This window comes from Galdieria sulphuraria (genome assembly GCF_000341285.1).
Source record: "Galdieria sulphuraria unplaced genomic scaffold scaf_24, whole genome shotgun sequence".
NCBI lineage: Eukaryota > Rhodophyta > Bangiophyceae > Galdieriales > Galdieriaceae > Galdieria > Galdieria sulphuraria.
In genome coordinates, this window is record NW_005178451.1 from 79,899 (window position 1) to 97,000 (window position 17,102).

Genomic DNA, 17,102 nt, shown 5'->3' on the forward strand with positions numbered 1-17,102 from the left:
ATGGAACAAAACTCGGGTCTCTCATAATTCGTTCTTCACAACTTCAATATACAAAGTTTAAAGCAAAATATTCTCCTTCTTACAGAGATGGCGAAGAGTTGATTCCACTAGAGGCATATCCCTCAACGGAAGTGTCTATTCAAGTTGCAGTTGCCTTTGACAACGCGATGTTTCGTTCAGGTCTCATTAGACTATCAAGAGCTGCAGAAACCATTCCTCAAAGGGCAACAAAAGGTAAAGTTTTACACGGCTTTTGTGTTTTTCTAACTAATCGCCGATCAATCATAATCGAAATATGAAATTAACAAGGCTTCGAAGTGTTCTCGATAGTCTCTGGGAGTGTTGAAGTAACTATTCGAAACGTCTCGTTTCAGTTGGAAGAAGATGACCAATTTTGCATTCCACAAGACGAAAGCTATATACTTCGAAACCTGGAAAAAACAGCGGAATCAATATGCTGTTTCTTTCTGGCAAAGACACCAACAGAGTGCACTTAAGATCTTTCGAGTTCTTGATTAGAGCACGCAATTCACCAACTGCATGTTCGACAACTTTTCGAGAGTTACGTATTTGCAGCAAAGTCTTTCATAACGAGTCCTGGAACAATGAAAGGAATATCTCTAATTGTACTTCACAACTCGAAATATTCCGTGTCAACAGAATAACATCAAGAACATTCTAGAGCAACTGGATAACAAATTTCGCGCTTCATTTTTTTGGGGACCAGAGAGTTTGTTTTGAAAGAGGGATATACAATGTCGGTGAGGTTACTGAACCCTGGAGCAGAAATAAGCAAACGTGGAGTTGCGTTGTATACTACCATAAACGCTGCAAAAGGTTTGAAAGAAACGTGAAGATTTGCCATTGCTCATCTATTATTCTCTCGGTAGGCTTGCAAGACGTACTCCGTTCCAATCTTGGCCCTAAAGGAACCCTGAAGATGCTAGTCTCAGGTGCTGGCGATATTAAACTCACTAAAGATGGGAAAGTTTTACTAGAAGAAATGCAAATCCAGAACCCTACAGCTTCACTGATCGCTCGCACTGCTACCGCACAGGTATGCATTTGGTTTCTTGCTTACTTTCGCTCGTTTTTAGCCTTTGATAAGGATGATATGGTTGGAGATGGCACAACAACTTGTGTGATACTCACTGGTGAGCTACTTCGACAAGCGGAGCGATATATATCGGAGGGAACACACCCTAGTGTTCTTACCGACGGTTTCGATCTAGCTCGAGACGCGTTGTTACAGTGGATGGAGAATCAAAAAGTTCTTAAGAAAATTAACCGAGAAACACTTGTTTCAATGGCGCGTTGTTCTTTGACTACTAAGATATCTCCAGAGTATGCAGAAATTTTTGCAGAATATGTAACAGATGCAGTGCTTACACTCCAGCGCCCTGATACTCCGATTGATTTGCATATGGTTGAAGTCATGACTATGGAAGAGGAGGAAGTTCACCAATCACGCCTAGTAAAGGGTCTTGTTCTTGATCATGGTGCAAGGCATCCCGATATGCCAAAGGAATTGAAGAATTCATATATATTGACCTGTAACGTGTCTCTAGAATATGAAAAAAGTGAATTAAATGCGGTATGTCTAGAAAGATATTTTGTTTTGGAAAAGTAGAAGCTCACCTCGATTTAGGGCTTCTTCTATAGTTCTGCGGAACAAAGAGAAAAGATGGTGTCTGCAGAAAGGGAATTTGTTCTTGAAAGAGTTCGCAAGATTATTGATTTAAAGAAAAAAGTGAGCAAGCTTTAGTAGAATGTAATTTTGTGGTCTAAAAGTTGATAGGTCTGTAAGAGCAAAGATCAGAGTTTTGTCGTGATCAACCAAAAAGGGATTGACCCACCTTCGTTGGACATGCTAGCGAAGGAAGGAATTCTTGCTCTGCGTCGAGCAAAGAGGAGGAACATGGAACGTCTTACGTTGGCGTGTGGCGGTGTCGCTGTCAACTCATTAGATGAACTCATGCCTGAAGTTTTAGGGTAAGTGGTCCATGTACTGCAACATTTGGTTAACGATTTATTTTTTATACTAGCTATGCTGGACATGTTTACGAACAGATTCTTGGAGAAGAGAAATATACTTTTATTGAGGACGTTGAGAATCCGTTTTCTTGCACAATTCTTATCAAAGCACCAAATAAGCACTCCATAAATCAAATCAAGGATGCCGTTCGAGATGGTCTTAGAGCAGTTAAGAACACTATTGAAGACAATTGCTTTCTCCCAGGTGCAGGGGCATTTGAAGTTGCTGCCTCTGAGTATCTACATGAATACTCAAAGAGTGTTTCTGGTAGAGCGCGTCTAGGCGTTATATGCTTTGCAGACGCCCTCTTGACTGTTCCGAAAACCTTGGCAGAAAACAGTGGCTTTGAAGCTCAGGAAGTTATCTTGAAGTTGCAATCGGAGCATCAAAAGGTTTGTTTAGGAATGTTTTATTCATTTTTATCTAATTGGGATAGGGCCATATGGTTGGCGTTGATGTGGAAACTGGTAATCCTATTGATCCCGTCATGATGGGAATATACGATAGTTTTGCTGTTAAGAAGCAGTTGTTGAACCTGTCATCCATGATTGCATCGCAGCTTCTTTTAGTAGACGAAATACTAAGAGCTGGGAGAGACGTCCGTTCGAAATCAGGCAATAATTAATGGAAGAATAAAGCTTTTTACAACAGCTGTTAATCGAGTTTTTCCCAACTGCTTAGACAAACCAATCATCGTTAATTTGCATTTGGTCGCTTGCAAATTGCAGTTTGAATTATTTGGATCAATTTGGCTCTTAAATTTCAAACGCCGCGCCTTTTGTTGTGAGTCCAGTAGTTTGTGTCCTCCTGAAGAGTTGACGAAGAAGTGGTACTCACTCATTTATCGAACATTTTCTCCGTTAACATTTTCGAAAAGAGTGTTTACAAAGGGGCCTAAACCTTTTTCGTAGCTGATATACTTGCACGGTGAAGTACCGGAAGAAAGAGGAGGGGCTGCATGGAGTCCTCCAATGAAAGGTGTCACACTCCTTCTTCTCTAGAGCAAACACCGAAAGAAGCAAATTTATGTTCTCGTGAACAAAGTTTTAGCGGAACCACAGAACAAGTGCAGGATAAACTTGCAGAGGGCCGGAAGTTCATAGGGTCGCTTCCACTGGATGCAGAAACCGACTTGTCAGAGGCAACGAAATATTTTCATTCTTCAGAAGCAACAGGTATCTCCGCTTTAGCTGCCTTGGCTGCGAGTCCTTCAACAAGTAAGTTGTGTACCAGTAACTAGTTTTCTCTTGTTCTCAATTGACTGCAACCCTTAGAATCGGCATCTCTCTCGCTTACTTCCACTCCAGTACGAGCGATGAAAGAAATGACCTTGCAGGAGACGACCGGAGGAAATTTTGGATTTTCTCGCCCAAAACGGTTGCCGAGAAAGTTGTTTGCCGATGAGTTAGAACTTGGACCAGAAAGCGTACCCAAACCTCACCAAAATTTAACTTTTTCTTTTTATTCAAACAAACAAGTCAATGATGAAACCGATGACGATACCTCATCGAGTTCCCGAAATTCATCGAAACAAGAGTACGCTTTCCAATCATTGTCTTTTGATTCGTTCTTCTCAAGTTAATGATAGGTATTTGGAAATGCAACCTGAGGGCAATTCAAAGTTGCACAGCTTAAATAGGCGTTCGACAGATTCGTCGTTATCGTTAAATGTAAGAGAGATGAAGGAAGTCATTACATCTCCCGTACGTAGTGAAAAGGGAAGCAATGTGAAATTTGCTACCAGAGAGAAAGAGCGGAAAAGCTGCAAATGTAAAAACTCCATGTGCTTGAAATTGTATTGTGAGTGTTTTGCAGCTGGTCAGCTATGTTCCAATTGTAGCTGTCAGAACTGTCTAAATGATGAAGATCATGAGAAAGAAGTTTCAGAAGCGAGAAATGCTATTTTATTGAGAAATCCCGCGGCATTTGAACCGAAGATGACCGCTGTTCCAAAGGAGGTACTTACCGACATATTTATTTTGTTTTCATTCGCTGAAAGATGATAAGGACGGCGCTTTGGCTATCAAACATCAGAAGGGATGTAATTGCAAGAGATCTGGTTGCCAGAAGAACTATTGTGAATGTTTTCATGCCGGAGTATTTTGTTCAAATATATGTAAATGCAATGATTGTGGAAATAGAGAAGACGACAACTCGGAGAAATCAACCAATCTTTCACATATTCTTTCTGATTCAGGTATAGGAATCCGTGGAGCTCTGTCACCTTTGCGCGGAGAGACAAACGGATATCAGCATCTGTTATTTATGGAGTCACCTAGAAAACGATGGCGAGAAAGTTCAAGTTCTTCTTATTCAGATCAGAGTTCATTTCGTAAGAGCCGTTCTCTTACTCATTTCGACAGTGCCTTTTATGAACGTAAGACTTGGTCAGTTAATGCTGATACTTTGTCTTTGTTGAAAGTTGTGGAGGCAGAGAAGAAGAAGTTGATGGAGGAAGAATCTTTTGAGAAGAGTGAAGCAACGTCAGAGTCACTTGACATACCAGTAAGCTCTTTGGCCGCCAATTCAAGTCAGGATCCACTTGCTTGCGACGAAAGGTCCATAATGGATAAGAAGAACACACCTGTAATACATTCTCTGCACTCTGATGTTACTGGAAGGTCGAGACTACGCATTCCCTTGTTTTCACATTTGTTGGATACCAAAAAGAGTTCTGTACCAGTGGCTTTTCAGAAAAGTAACCTATCTGAAGGAAGAAATACTACTAATTCCAGTAATCATTAAGAAATTTTGGCTTCTGCTCTGTTAGATAGTTAATCACTTGGCTTGTAATTACTGGTGTAGAATAAATAACCAGCTAATGTCCATGCACCCCACTCCTTTGTTCAAATTGTTCAAGTGGATCGACCGTTTTTCCAAGTGGCTGAAATATGCTAGCCCGATGCTAAGGCGACTTTCTAGAGCAACCACAGATGTTGACTTGTCTGAAGTTCTATTGCTACCCAACACTGATAATCGAGCTCAACTACTGTCTCCGAGGGTTGGCAAAATTTCTCGTTTCGGTAGTTTTTTACCACTTTGTGTTGGCGTGTGCACGCTGGGTCTGGTTGGCGTATATGTTTCGTTATTTCTTAGTGGAAAACTGTTTTGGTTTAGAAAGGGAGAGTTTGACTTTATTTCACAGTCCTCCCTTATTTATGGACCCCGAAATGGCTCGAGTTCGAATATATATGCAGAAGTAGAAAGTAGACTCATTCCTCACTTCCGTTTTGTTACAGTAAGTTCGGATGACTGGGGGAGATTTTCTGATGCTATTCCTTTATTTCCAAATATACTTTGGAAACAACAAAACGGTGATATTTCCACAGCTTCCGGTTCTCCTTGGGAATATGGAACAGTCGGTATGATTTTACGAAATGTTGGAAATTCTTTTGACTGGATACGCTTTGAATAGAAACAAAGGAAGATTTACAGAGGCTTTTACAAGTATTGGAATCTTTGAACAAGGACGTTGCTGCACATGAAAGGGTTGTGTTGACTCCTTTTTTCATTGTTTCTGGTCCAGATATTTCAGAAATGAAGCTTAAAGGTTGTCCTGAATCCAGTTGTGTTTATGTAGATGCTCCTATATACCTTAGAAACGGCGGTTCTGCAAAGTACCCGTTTCTCAGAGAAGGCTTAGAGCCACAATACAAAGAGCTCTTTTCAAGACGTTTTTGGCATCCTGAATATCATGGAAGAGCGCACTTTGACGTTTTGAAGTGGTTTGTCGAAATACAAACGCCAGATTCTATTGCACGGAAGTGTTTTGAGAGAGGAGTAAGTTTTGAGTTGTTGCCGACCTATTTTCTGAATTCTTACAATTATGTTGTCCTGCAGCTAGTGTGCGGTAACAATTATTCTTCGTTGAGAAGTGAGCATTCTATGTTTTCCAGTCCTGATAAAAACCCAGATACTGAAGTGACGGAATATATGCAATGGATTTCAGTTGGTTTACATGCGTTTATGGAGTTTTGGGGTTACAAACCAACTGTTATTTCTTCACCACATAATACTTGGAGCTCGTAAGTGTTCTTTTGTCGTTTATATGTTTTTTGCACTTATATCTTTTAGTTCATTATTGCAAAGTGTATTTCAATTGGGTTTTATAGGTGCAGAGTTGGGGGATGATCAAACAGCTCTGCTTGAAAGTTTTAATACGTATAGTCACCTATCTCTTATCAACCGATTTCGATATGATGCTTTTTATCCGGAATTTCAGTTCAGTTCACGGCTTGAACAACTTATTTCACATATGAATGAGACTCGGTTTACATCTTTATTATGGCATGCTCAAAACTCACTATCATCTTGTTTTGATAGTGAATACTTGGATTATTTATCTAGCTGTTTTGTCAAAACCATAGAGAAACTTCGTCAACAAGATTGGCATGTTGTTTTTCTTACGTCTTCAGAACTACATCAAGTACGCAGGCGAGGATGGAGCAGAGAAGTATGGATGGACCGTCTAGTCTACAGGAATTTTTTGACAAAGCCAATGGCGATTAATGTGGATGATTTGAGTCTCTTTATAAGGTATTTAAGAAATGATCAGATTGCCAAAGCTAATTGTGTATTTCCTAGAACCAATGAAACTTGGAGCAACCATGTATTACGTGTACAGCTTTATAGTTATTTAAACGAAACTTTTCGTCATTTTGAAGGGCAGCCTAACTTTGTATCTCATAGAAAAGGACGGGGTCGTCTATTTATATCCGTATATGATACTCTTATATTACCTCCTGGAAGTTATGTAGAAGTTACGGCATTATAATGATATTATAGTGATAGGAAATAAGTCAACCAAACTTCAACTTTGTTTTTTGGGTTTTTTGAGAGTTCAAGATATATTGGATGATATCTTCTCACTTGTTTCTGAAACAATTGAAGTTGCGTTTGTAGACATGATTATAGTTTTCTCCGGTAGTTTCGATATCTGCCTCTTAGCATGACGAACGAATTCTTCTGGTTCGTTAGAAAAATTTCGTGCTAGAGTGCATATGCCTTCATTCTTTTCGATAATCAAATCTATTAATCTATCATATTCACTAGTTGATAACTGTTTGGAGCGATAAAGGTTCTTCACCAAAGAAATATACCCGTCAGTAAGAGCTGCATTCGAAGTTACAATATTAGCTGCTGGAGCGTCTAATTTCACACCTCGACGTGGTATAGGAAACTCCTTTTCACTGTATTTACTCCAGAACACCCACGCACCCTCTGGTACTGCTCTTATATCTTTATCCGTACGCAAAGGCTCTGTGAAAGCAGGAGGATGCCACAAAGCTAACTGACGTATATCCTACCTTCTCCATGAATATGATTTACCCAATCCTCTTTCCAAAGGTATACATCTAGGCACTCAATACTTACCTCACTGGTCAAGAAACAAGTAGGATAAGGTGGAGGTTGTGCGTCTGCAATTTTCACTTTAAGACGTTCCAATTGTGGATAGTGTATCTTGACAGTATACAACTCTCCATCAGGATATTCTAGTGTTCTCAGTATCTTTCCGAAAATATATGTCTTCAGAAGATTGAACATGATAGAAGATCCTAACTTTTACTTTACAATGAGAAGAGAAACTATGAATATGGACAATACCTCCCATATATTTGTACGCAAAGTCTGCTTTTCCTAACATAGCACCTATTGTAAGACTAGTGATAGGCATCTTGATTCTCAACGGGATAAGAATTTCTCTCTACCAACAAAAATGTAAAATCGTTATGTTGACTCCTGTGTCTGTATTGGCTGTCATTCCTGCACGTTTTGGCTCTACTCGATTTCCTGGAAAGCCTTTAGCACTATTGCGTAGTGTTCCTATCATAGTTTGGGTACATCGTGCGGTGAAAAGAGCAAAACTGGTAGATCGTGTATTGGTTGCTACTGATAACACTGACATAGCGAACGAAATAAGAAAGCAAGGTGGACTAGCATATTTGACGAGTCCTCACTGTAGTTGTGGGACTATTAGAGTGGTTGAGGCTGTAAAACTATTTTATGAACGAGAACCTCAAGATTGGAATCGCTTAAGTGTTATAGTCAACGTACAAGGAGATGAACCAGCGGTCAATCCTGAGCATATTGATATCGCTATAGAGTCGTTATTAAAGGATAAAGATGAAACAAACCTTCAAGTGAGTACCCTTGCTACTCCAATTCAGTCAATAGAAGAATGGAGCAATCCAAATCATGTCAAGGTAGTTTGCAACTCCAAACATGAAGCCATGTATTTCTCAAGATCACCTATTCCTTATAAAGATGCCAACATTGCCTTTCCTCATCCATTTTATTTAAGACATGTGGTCAGTATTTCAACTACCAGCCAACTCTATTTATTCATGTTGCTTAGGGAATCTACGCATTTCGAAAATCCTTTTTAGAAATGATGCCTCAACTCTCTACCAGTCCTTTAGAAGCTTTGGAGAGATTGGAACAACTGACTTGGTTATATCACCAAAAGAAAATATTGGTAAACGTGGTTCAACATGCTTGGAGAGGTATCGATAGACCTGAAGATTTGATATTTCTTGAAAAACATTTGCCTATTCAAAGGAACCAAGAATAACGGGTATTATTCATTATTGAGTAACTTGTGTTTGCATCAAAGTCTCGTAATAAGCCAAATATTCATCCGTAGTCATTTCCTTTAAATGTGATTCCTTCACATCTTTCAATGCAATCAGTTGACCTCGTACTTGTACCATTACTTCACCATTTTGTACTAAAATATCGCAAGACTTGGTAGACTCTTTTTCTTGGTCAAATAAACTATTCTCTAAAGTTTCCTCGAATAACAATGTTTCCGATTCTTGTGAAGAAAACCATTCGCTTTCCTCTTCTTTCTCTATATCACAATTCACTATGCTGTAACACAACTCTCTTATATTCTATTACCTTTCTGTGAGACGGTTTGACTATCTGATGCTCCGATTAAAGAACGATAATAGGCCAAAGAATATTCCTCCAATGGTCCTTGTTCTGATGACTTGACATCTGTCTGCTGTTGTGAGTCTTCCAACTCAACAATCCAATCCTTCTCTAAAACACTACTTTTCTTACTTTCTTCCTTGGAACCCTCCCATTTCCTTTTTGCTTCAAACCAGGAAGGAACGTGTTGAAAACCTTGTTCGTTGACTTCTTCTTGACTTGTTCCACCTTCTGCAGCAACAATTTCTACTTTGACCTGTGAGTGTTCCTCCTTTTCTACATCTTTCTTATCTGTAGATAGTGGTTGACTCGTATTATAAAGCTCTTCTCTCAACGTATCCCAGCTGGGCTGTTCATCAGGATTTTCAGAAATAATCGTCCCCAACTGGTCAGCATCCAATCCTTCCAATGGATGTGAAGGTACTTTTTCTTGTTCTGTTTGAGCCACCATTTCTAAAATAGGCCTCAATTCGTTCTCCATTCTGGTCTGTAGCTCTTTTATAGTGGCTACTTGTCCTTCCCATTCTACTTCTTCCACCAATCCCTTGCACAAAGTATTTCTCAAAATAACATTATCACAACGCAAAACACCTTCAGCAGGTACAAAAAGTCTTGCACTATCCAACGACGAATAAACTTCTTTGCACTTTTGGCATTGAAAACTCTGATACACGAGTCCTTCTGCCATCATTTCGTTAACCTTTTGTCTCATTCCATCCACACGATATTTAATCACATCCACCAGATGGACGTAATCAATATACCAAAAGGTTGCTTTTATAGCTCTTTGATATTCTGTGCTGCTGTTGTTGTTCTTAGTTGGTTTTCTTTGTACCCTTACCTCACATTGAACCAACTTTTGTTCCTGTAGTTTCAACAACAATTTACGAAGTTCTTTGGTTGGTACGTGCAACTTTTTGGATAACAAGTCTTGTCTTATACTAATAACAGTTTGCTACTGGGTTTACCAAAACAAGGAGTTACCACGGATACCCAACTTACTATTTTTCTCGTACTAGTGCATCCAGTACAACAATATATAAATCTGTATAAAATGCTCTTGCTATCATTCGAACCAAATCTTCTACTTGCTTTGGAACTTGTGCCATATCATCTATAGATATTTATATATACCAACCAACCATTTTTTTTCACAAGAATCCAATTGATATTTACGATGGATCGTAAACTACGAGCGATTGTTGAAGCTATTCGAGTCCAAAACCTAAAACAAGCCTGGAAACTTGCCATAGGAATGGATCAAAAGAAACCTGGATGGAAAGCACTTGAAGTTTTGAAAGCAGTTATATTGGATAAGTGGGGAAGAACTGAAGAAGCTGACCAAATGTTGTCAAGGCTTTTTACCGAGAATAATCGTGATTGGCAAGAAGAAACATTGCAGTCGTTACAAGTAAGCACCCACAATTTGTGTTATTTTTTTATCCCATTTTTGTAGTTTTTTTATGGTGAACGTAGAGATTGGTGTTCGTTAGCCCAAGTCTATCAACAATTGTGGACCCAAACTATGAATTCTACTCTAGGAGAAACCAGTGTTCTTTATTATATACGAGCAAAAGATTATTCCGAAGCACAAAAAGTTGCCAGTAAGTTGTATCGTTGTTACTCTTCTCATTATATGGCGTGGTGGATTCTCTCTCTTCTATTGCAAGTGAGTTGGTTTCTACCCTATGGTGGGCTACATGAGATACATGTTTCTAGGTTCGTTATGAAAAGGCTGATTCGAGGATATTGATGTTGGCAGCTAAATTGGGTAGCAAGTATATTGCAGAGAGTAACTCAATACCATCCTCATTTATTCGTCTGTATATTATTTTATTGGAACAATTGGGAGACTATGAACAAGCCAAACAAATAGGAAGACAGTACTTGGACGTGTCTAATGATGTGTTGAAAAAGGATCATATGGAATGGCTTGCCAACCTATGTTATCAAAGTGGACAATATGAAGAAGCATTGCATTATTATGAACAATTGATTGGACAACAATTAGAAAACTATCATTATTGGTATATGTGGATGAAATGTCAGATATGGAACAAGAAAGAAGAAAGTGATTGCCATTCTATACAAGCAGAACCCTTTTTACGGAATCTGTTGGAGCAAATCCACGAGTTATTTTCTAGAGCACTATCCAATGGGAATGATACTTTTCAAGAAGAAAAGAAGAAGGAAGAAGAGGATTGTAGAACTTTGCAAAGACGAAAAAGAACTCTTTATATGATTCAAATGGAAACTTGTAGAGAAATGATCATCTCATGGGAGAACAAGGGTCTTTTCATGGATTGCATTTCACGAGAATTGTTTGTGATCATTCAACAATATTTGAACGATATGTCAAGTCTACCTTGTTGTTCTACCGATTTGAAAGCATTTGTTTCCCTTTTGAAACCTAATGAAAGAAATCAGTTGTGCCAACAAATCATGGAAACTTTTGCATCTCGATCATCCTCATCCCTTCTTTCCAAGGAAAGTATCTTTACTACAATAGAACATTTTTGGTTATTATTATCTTTGGAGCCTTCTTCTTTGCCCCGTATAGATACTTTATTGGATTATTATATTCAGTGGTCTAAAGACCATTTAGTACCTTTTGAACATCAATATGCAGATGGATTGATTCTATTGATTGTCAATCAATTGCTAAGTTGCGATGAACATTGTCGTTCTCCTCGTTATTTGTTACAAGCCATCCAAGTCTTAGAACTTGGTAAACATTATAGTCCTTATGCCTTGGAATTGAGATTGTTTTTGGTGATCTTTTATGCCTTTTTAGGTTGTTATGAAAATGCAATGGAAGAATGGAATGCAATGGAATTGAAACATATTCAAATACTCACATTGAGTTTCTTATGGGGTCCCTTTGTGCATCGTTGGTATGATGTCAATGGAATGCGTTGGTATCATAAAAAACTATCATTGTTTGAAAAAGAACATAGCGAAGAGACTCCTGAAGGTATATTCTTAGCCATTCGACAACAATCCTATGAAACTGTGTTGGATATGATTCAATTTCAATACAAAGTAGATCATTCGGAAGCACTTTTGGCTTTTTCCATTTATTCTTGTCACGATACTTTATTTTATCATCATCGCAATAGTATTCGAAGTCTTGAAGGATTTTCATCGGATTGGCTTCGTCTCGTTGGGACATCTTATCGTTCTCTTATCAGACAGTGGAAAGAAGAGACTTGTCTTTTAGAAGATTTGTATATTTTAGATGACCATAGTGTTTGGAACAAGAGTTTAGGAATCATGAATGCAGAGAGTTGGTTGGATAGTGATGAGATGAGAGTGTATCGAGTGAGATTGGACTATGTCAATTTACGTCTTTTGTTATCTTTCCTATTAGGAGAATGGAAGAGTCTTCCTAATTGGTCCATTGTCTATTTTGAGTCCGCCATTCTTTCCAAAGAAGACGACAAGGAATATTATGGGATGGTTGAATATTGGTATTCTTTTTGGCAGTATTTAAGTGCATTGTATGATGAGGAGGAAAAGACATTCACAAAGGATACGGAAAACACATCGCAATTGTATGATTTATATCAACAATGGTACTCTAAATGGCAACAATATGTGCCTTGGAATGATGAAAGGAAGAAGGAGACATTCCATGCCGTTGAATATTTTCCTTTTCAATTTCCTCGATGGATATATTATGTTCATCAAATAGGATTGTATGGTATACTGAGTATTGCTTATTTGATTGATCATAGAAAGCAACAACATTCGGTAAGTTATAAAAAGAGAGAGAATGACCAAGTTTTTCACATTTTATTCTAGTCCATTTTACATCGTTGGTTAACCCATTTTCGACCTATTCAAATAGAAAAGGAATGGTTGAGTGCATTGCAAGTCACTCCTCATTTAAGTATTTCCCTCGCTCCTTCCCTTTCGAATCGTGTTGACGAGAAATATCGTTTATTGGCTAAAACTTATATCGAAAAGGTCCAACAGTTACAACAAGATATACAATATCTATCTAAATTGTATAAAACCATTCCTATTTGAATACATCATATTACTGAATCGAATCCTATTCATCATGAGTAGAAGAATCTTCCTTATGAGGTTTCTCATTCCATCCATATTTTGTTTTTCGTACCAACCACTTTCCAAAACTTGCATCATGAAACCATCGTTGCCAACTCTGCCATTGACTTGGAATAGTACTATTTCCAGTATCTCGTATTCTATCCAATACGGGTTGTAACTTTTGTTCCATGGTAGCTCTCTTTTGTGGTACCCAAACTTTCAACTTTTCCACCCATTCTTCCACACTGTTGACATGTGCCACTTTGTGAATGGTATAAACGCCTACTACTGCAAACATACCACATAAGCAAGTACCATATAACAATGCTTTGGAAGCCTACATATCATGAGTATGAACTTCTACTGACTCTATCACTGACAATCTTACTAGACGAAAGCCTTCTGCCCTAGCAGCCAGCATCATTTCCGGTGTTCTTTCTTTTGTTGTTGTTGTTGGTGGTGGTGGTGGTTTAGTAACTCCAGAAACAACAGTACCTGCAGCTAAACCCACCGTAAATAAACCTAAACCACCATAAAAGAACGGTTTGGCATAATCCTTAGGATTGAAAGATATAGAAAACTGGATATTGGCCAAGTCTTCCCAACTAGGAAGTTGTTCTTCGTCTTGAGACTCATCAACTGTATGGTCGTTGGTTGAACCAACATCTGTCAAGTCTTCATCTTTCTTATCGGTACAACGATGATCGTCATTCATGTTGAGAAAATCCAAACACACAAGAAGGTTACTTACAACATCGAGGAAACTACTTATCCTATTTTATTACATAAGTGGATGGCTATTATGTAAGAATTATCTATACTCTATGTACATGCGTAGGCAATGGGAAACCAAAGCTGCCGCACTGTTATGGCACTCCAACAGTTCACACTCCCACTCCTCCTTACAAGGCTTTCAATACCTTATGGTTTGTAGAAATACTAAAATAGGTCCCTTTCGAATCACCGACGACTATGGTAAGTAAAATGAATTGTTTCAATTATGGCAGCTCAATCACCGAAAACCTACGAATGTTAGGTTACACTTGTTGGGTCAATCAGTCCCTTCGAGGTTGCTGTTTTTGGAAGCCTTTACACTCACAGCCATACTCTTGTCACGATTGCGATGGGAGTGTTCGTTGTTGTCATAGCTTTGAATATTGTGTTGCTTGCTGTATGGGAACAACGAAAACTTTGGCACAATCCAACAACCAACATTCTTCGGTGGACCCTTTTGCAGTTTGTCTTCAAACTTGTCGCATCTCTTCCAAACACTTGTTACATGAAAATACATATAGCAGCAATTGGACTTATTGTTTTGGTACAGAAATACCACAAAGTCCTCCAAGTCCAAAATTCTGGTTTATGAGCAAAAGATGAAAACTATACAGGATTCTCATTCATAAGCAGATCGAGTACCTCCTTTCTAGGATCTCGTTGTTGTCTATTCTGATCAACACCAAAAGAAGATTTCAACCTTTCATGTTCTCCTATTTGACAAGAATCCAGTTTCTTCTTTTCATTCTGATATCCTACTTGTTCAATATAAGACTTTAAGATAGAAACCAATCCTGGCGAATGTTTCATGCAAGCATCTCGCAACCTCTTCAACGCATCCAGTCGTTCTTCATGACTCGCAACTAAATAATGTTCCGAATTTTCATCTCGTACAACGCGAATAGACTTGCCAATATTCAACCAAAAGCCTTGAAATCCTACTTCTCTCAATAAATCTAAAGCTTTTTGAGGACACCTCAACTCGGAATACATACAAACGGCTGCCAAGATTGCAGGCTCATTCCATTCCACTCCACATTGTCTCATTTCTTTCAATCCTTCTTCAACTCTTTCTACAGTGGAACCTTTTTCCAAAATATATCGGGCCCAAGCTCGATAAAAACAACCTTGAGTTCTGTTGAGATGAAAAGGTAACTGCGAATCACGACTCATATCTTGTAACAACTTCAAAGACTCTTCCATACGTCCGGATAATAGACAAACATCCAAATAACGTTCTTTCACACCATACAAATGACGACAATCAATGGCCAACTGGAGACCCTCTTCTATATATCTATCTGCAAACGCTATGATTTCATCACGTTTCGTACCCAAATTGTCTGTTTCCGATGCTTTGCGTATTATTTCCTTTCGATATTGTTTCAAGCCTTGCTTAAATGAAAGAAAGAGAAGAAACCAATCATGAACACTGGGAAGTGTCGAACGTGGTAAACTACGTAAACTCTCATAGATATGTACAGCTCGATCATATATGCCTTGCTTTCCGTAAGCACGAAGAAGATGAAACCGACCACGATATCCCAAAGGAATATCCTCCGCTATTGCTTCTTGATAAAAACTTTCAGCTGCTTGAGCATCGTTACAATTGGCAGCACAAAATATCAGAGATGAATAAACAGCACCACTTGCAATCTTCTCTTGACCTTGTGGAAAACAACGAAATATTTCTTTCGCTCGCATCATATCCTCCAAGTAACCACAAGCCTGTATGGCAATATCATAGGTCACACAGTCGGGTTCTAAACCACGAAGACGCATATGATCAAATACTTCCAAAGTTCGACGATAGTCACCCAAATCCAACAATCCTTTCATAAATGCCGTCCATATAACCACATCATGGCCATGAGAAATATGATGCAACTTTTTCTGAAACTCATCGGAAAACTTGGCAACTGTTAAGGCAGCAGGTTTGTTCGTCGACCTTTTCTTTTTCGATGATTTATTATTAGTGTTCTTAGTCACAGCGGTCTTCATGGTAGCTTCAATTGGTAGAGGAAAACGTAAATCCCTAAACTCACGACGCATCAACAACTCTAGTGTATTGGCAATATCTCCTTGTTTCATCAAACTGGTTACCAAAGTGCATAACAAAGCATTATCTAGAGGATAACCAGAAGCTTCCACTTTCTTCAATACTCCAAACAACTCTTCAGTATTCCCTACCCTGGAATACGCAAACGCCAAGGAATAATAGACTTCCATATTGGGACGAATTCCCAAAAGTTCCATCCTTTCTAAAACGGAAGAAATGTCCTCATACTTTCCTACCAAGCCTAAAGTACGAATACGTAACGCAAAAGAAGTTGTGCTAGGTACGAATCGAGAAGACCACTTTTCCAAAGCCAAATAGGGATCCAAGTAACCCGAAAATGCAATCTTGCTACCTGCTATACGACCATACAACTTTTTCGCAGACTCAGGAACTACCAAATCAAGACAATCCGCTTCCACGCGTTCTGCTGTTAGTGCTTCATACAACTTGTTCGTTTCTACTGACGACGGAGAAGCTTGTTCTTCAACCTTGCCTTCCCACTTCGAAAGTTGTAAAAGTGGATGATCTACGCGACGGCCTCTTACAATAGATGAAGAATCCGTCTTCCGTCCTACGCCCTTGAAAGAAGCTTTCGAAGATAAATTCATTCTGCGAAGTTCGACCGTCATATAGTGCACCAGCAACTTGTCTACATTTCGACAGAGTAGCATGGACGACCCTATCTTGCCCCCCATTATTGATAAAAAAAATGAAAAGTTGCACAACAGGTCTAAATTGTCGTAACGAAGCATAGGAATAGTTTCAAAAATTTTGTATACAAGATGAAGCATGAAATCCCAGTTTTCACAGTAAAAGAGAATATGACGCACTGTTGCAAAAAACTCTAAGAGTATTGATCCAATGCCTATCAAACAAAGTCGGCAAAGCTGAAATTTAAAAATAATATCGGAGAAAAAAAAATTTTGCAATTCACAGTCAAGGGTTTATTTCAAAACAAAAGAACCAAGTTTATAATAATTAATACAAACAAACGAAGACTATTCTCCAGTCATAATACCAAGTAAACCAGACAATGTCAACTTGTGACTTTGATGACTATGCCATACCGTTTTGGGCTTGGACTCAAGAATTTTAACTGAAAAATAGCTACAATGAAATTTGACTGGTTTATTTCAATTGAGGATAAGAAAGTTACAAACCTTAGAAGTCTAGCATGCAGCTGCAGATGTCTGGCGATTGTTCTCCACGCACAAATGAGAAAAAAGGAAGTTTTCGTTAACACAA

General features: G+C 38.6%; 9 protein-coding genes across 9 annotated transcripts; 5 read left to right on the plus strand and 4 right to left on the minus strand.

Moving 5' to 3' along the window:
- Positions 1–672: 672 nt before the first annotated feature.
- Positions 673–2,823, plus strand: Gasu_31180 (T-complex protein 1 subunit). The gene is made up of 7 exons (XM_005705940.1): positions 673–837; positions 891–1,057; positions 1,109–1,594; positions 1,649–1,750; positions 1,799–1,992; positions 2,046–2,427; positions 2,472–2,823. Exons 1-7 carry the CDS (start codon positions 756–758, stop codon positions 2,658–2,660), a joined length of 1,602 nt encoding a protein of 533 aa, XP_005705997.1. The 5' UTR covers positions 673–755; the 3' UTR covers positions 2,661–2,823.
- A 159-nt stretch (positions 2,824–2,982) lies between these two features.
- Gasu_31190 (tesmin/TSO1-like CXC domain-containing protein) lies at positions 2,983–4,833 on the plus strand. The gene is made up of 4 exons (XM_005705941.1): positions 2,983–3,252; positions 3,310–3,571; positions 3,624–3,993; positions 4,043–4,833. The coding sequence occupies exons 1-4, from the start codon at positions 2,994–2,996 to the stop codon at positions 4,778–4,780; spliced, it is 1,629 nt and encodes a 542-aa protein (XP_005705998.1). The 5' UTR covers positions 2,983–2,993; the 3' UTR covers positions 4,781–4,833.
- A 19-nt stretch (positions 4,834–4,852) lies between these two features.
- Gasu_31200 (uncharacterized protein) lies at positions 4,853–6,833 on the plus strand. The gene is made up of 5 exons (XM_005705942.1): positions 4,853–5,397; positions 5,451–5,815; positions 5,876–6,060; positions 6,110–6,571; positions 6,620–6,833. The coding sequence occupies exons 1-5, from the start codon at positions 4,857–4,859 to the stop codon at positions 6,807–6,809; spliced, it is 1,743 nt and encodes a 580-aa protein (XP_005705999.1). The 5' UTR covers positions 4,853–4,856; the 3' UTR covers positions 6,810–6,833.
- Positions 6,834–6,837: 4 nt separating this feature from the next.
- On the minus strand, positions 6,838–7,722 carry Gasu_31210 (uncharacterized protein). The gene is made up of 3 exons (XM_005705943.1): positions 7,640–7,722; positions 7,388–7,590; positions 6,838–7,337 (listed from the first exon to the last, which is right to left on the minus strand). The coding sequence occupies exons 1-3, from the start codon at positions 7,707–7,709 to the stop codon at positions 6,876–6,878; spliced, it is 735 nt and encodes a 244-aa protein (XP_005706000.1). The 5' UTR covers positions 7,710–7,722; the 3' UTR covers positions 6,838–6,875.
- Positions 7,723–7,732: 10 nt separating this feature from the next.
- Gasu_31220 (3-deoxy-manno-octulosonate cytidylyltransferase (CMP-KDO synthetase)) lies at positions 7,733–8,876 on the plus strand. The gene is made up of 2 exons (XM_005705944.1): positions 7,733–8,343; positions 8,391–8,876. Exons 1-2 carry the CDS (start codon positions 7,765–7,767, stop codon positions 8,604–8,606), a joined length of 795 nt encoding a protein of 264 aa, XP_005706001.1. The 5' UTR covers positions 7,733–7,764; the 3' UTR covers positions 8,607–8,876.
- Positions 8,877–8,887: 11 nt separating this feature from the next.
- Positions 8,888–10,172, minus strand: Gasu_31230 (transcription initiation factor TFIIE alpha subunit). The gene is made up of 2 exons (XM_005705945.1): positions 9,971–10,172; positions 8,888–9,909 (listed from the first exon to the last, which is right to left on the minus strand). The coding sequence occupies exons 1-2, from the start codon at positions 10,075–10,077 to the stop codon at positions 8,922–8,924; spliced, it is 1,095 nt and encodes a 364-aa protein (XP_005706002.1). The 5' UTR covers positions 10,078–10,172; the 3' UTR covers positions 8,888–8,921.
- A 30-nt stretch (positions 10,173–10,202) lies between these two features.
- Gasu_31240 (uncharacterized protein) lies at positions 10,203–12,843 on the plus strand. The gene is made up of 5 exons (XM_005705946.1): positions 10,203–10,379; positions 10,425–10,637; positions 10,688–12,671; positions 12,706–12,721; positions 12,773–12,843. The coding sequence occupies exons 1-5, from the start codon at positions 10,224–10,226 to the stop codon at positions 12,792–12,794; spliced, it is 2,391 nt and encodes a 796-aa protein (XP_005706003.1). The 5' UTR covers positions 10,203–10,223; the 3' UTR covers positions 12,795–12,843.
- A 4-nt stretch (positions 12,844–12,847) lies between these two features.
- On the minus strand, positions 12,848–13,882 carry Gasu_31250 (uncharacterized protein). The gene is made up of 2 exons (XM_005705947.1): positions 13,413–13,882; positions 12,848–13,361 (listed from the first exon to the last, which is right to left on the minus strand). Exons 1-2 carry the CDS (start codon positions 13,737–13,739, stop codon positions 13,026–13,028), a joined length of 663 nt encoding a protein of 220 aa, XP_005706004.1. The 5' UTR covers positions 13,740–13,882; the 3' UTR covers positions 12,848–13,025.
- A 25-nt stretch (positions 13,883–13,907) lies between these two features.
- Positions 13,908–16,582, minus strand: Gasu_31260 (pentatricopeptide (PPR) repeat-containing protein). The gene has a single exon (XM_005705948.1). The coding sequence runs from the start codon at positions 16,550–16,552 to the stop codon at positions 14,405–14,407; it is 2,148 nt and encodes a 715-aa protein (XP_005706005.1). The 5' UTR covers positions 16,553–16,582; the 3' UTR covers positions 13,908–14,404.
- Positions 16,583–17,102: the final 520 nt, after the last annotated feature.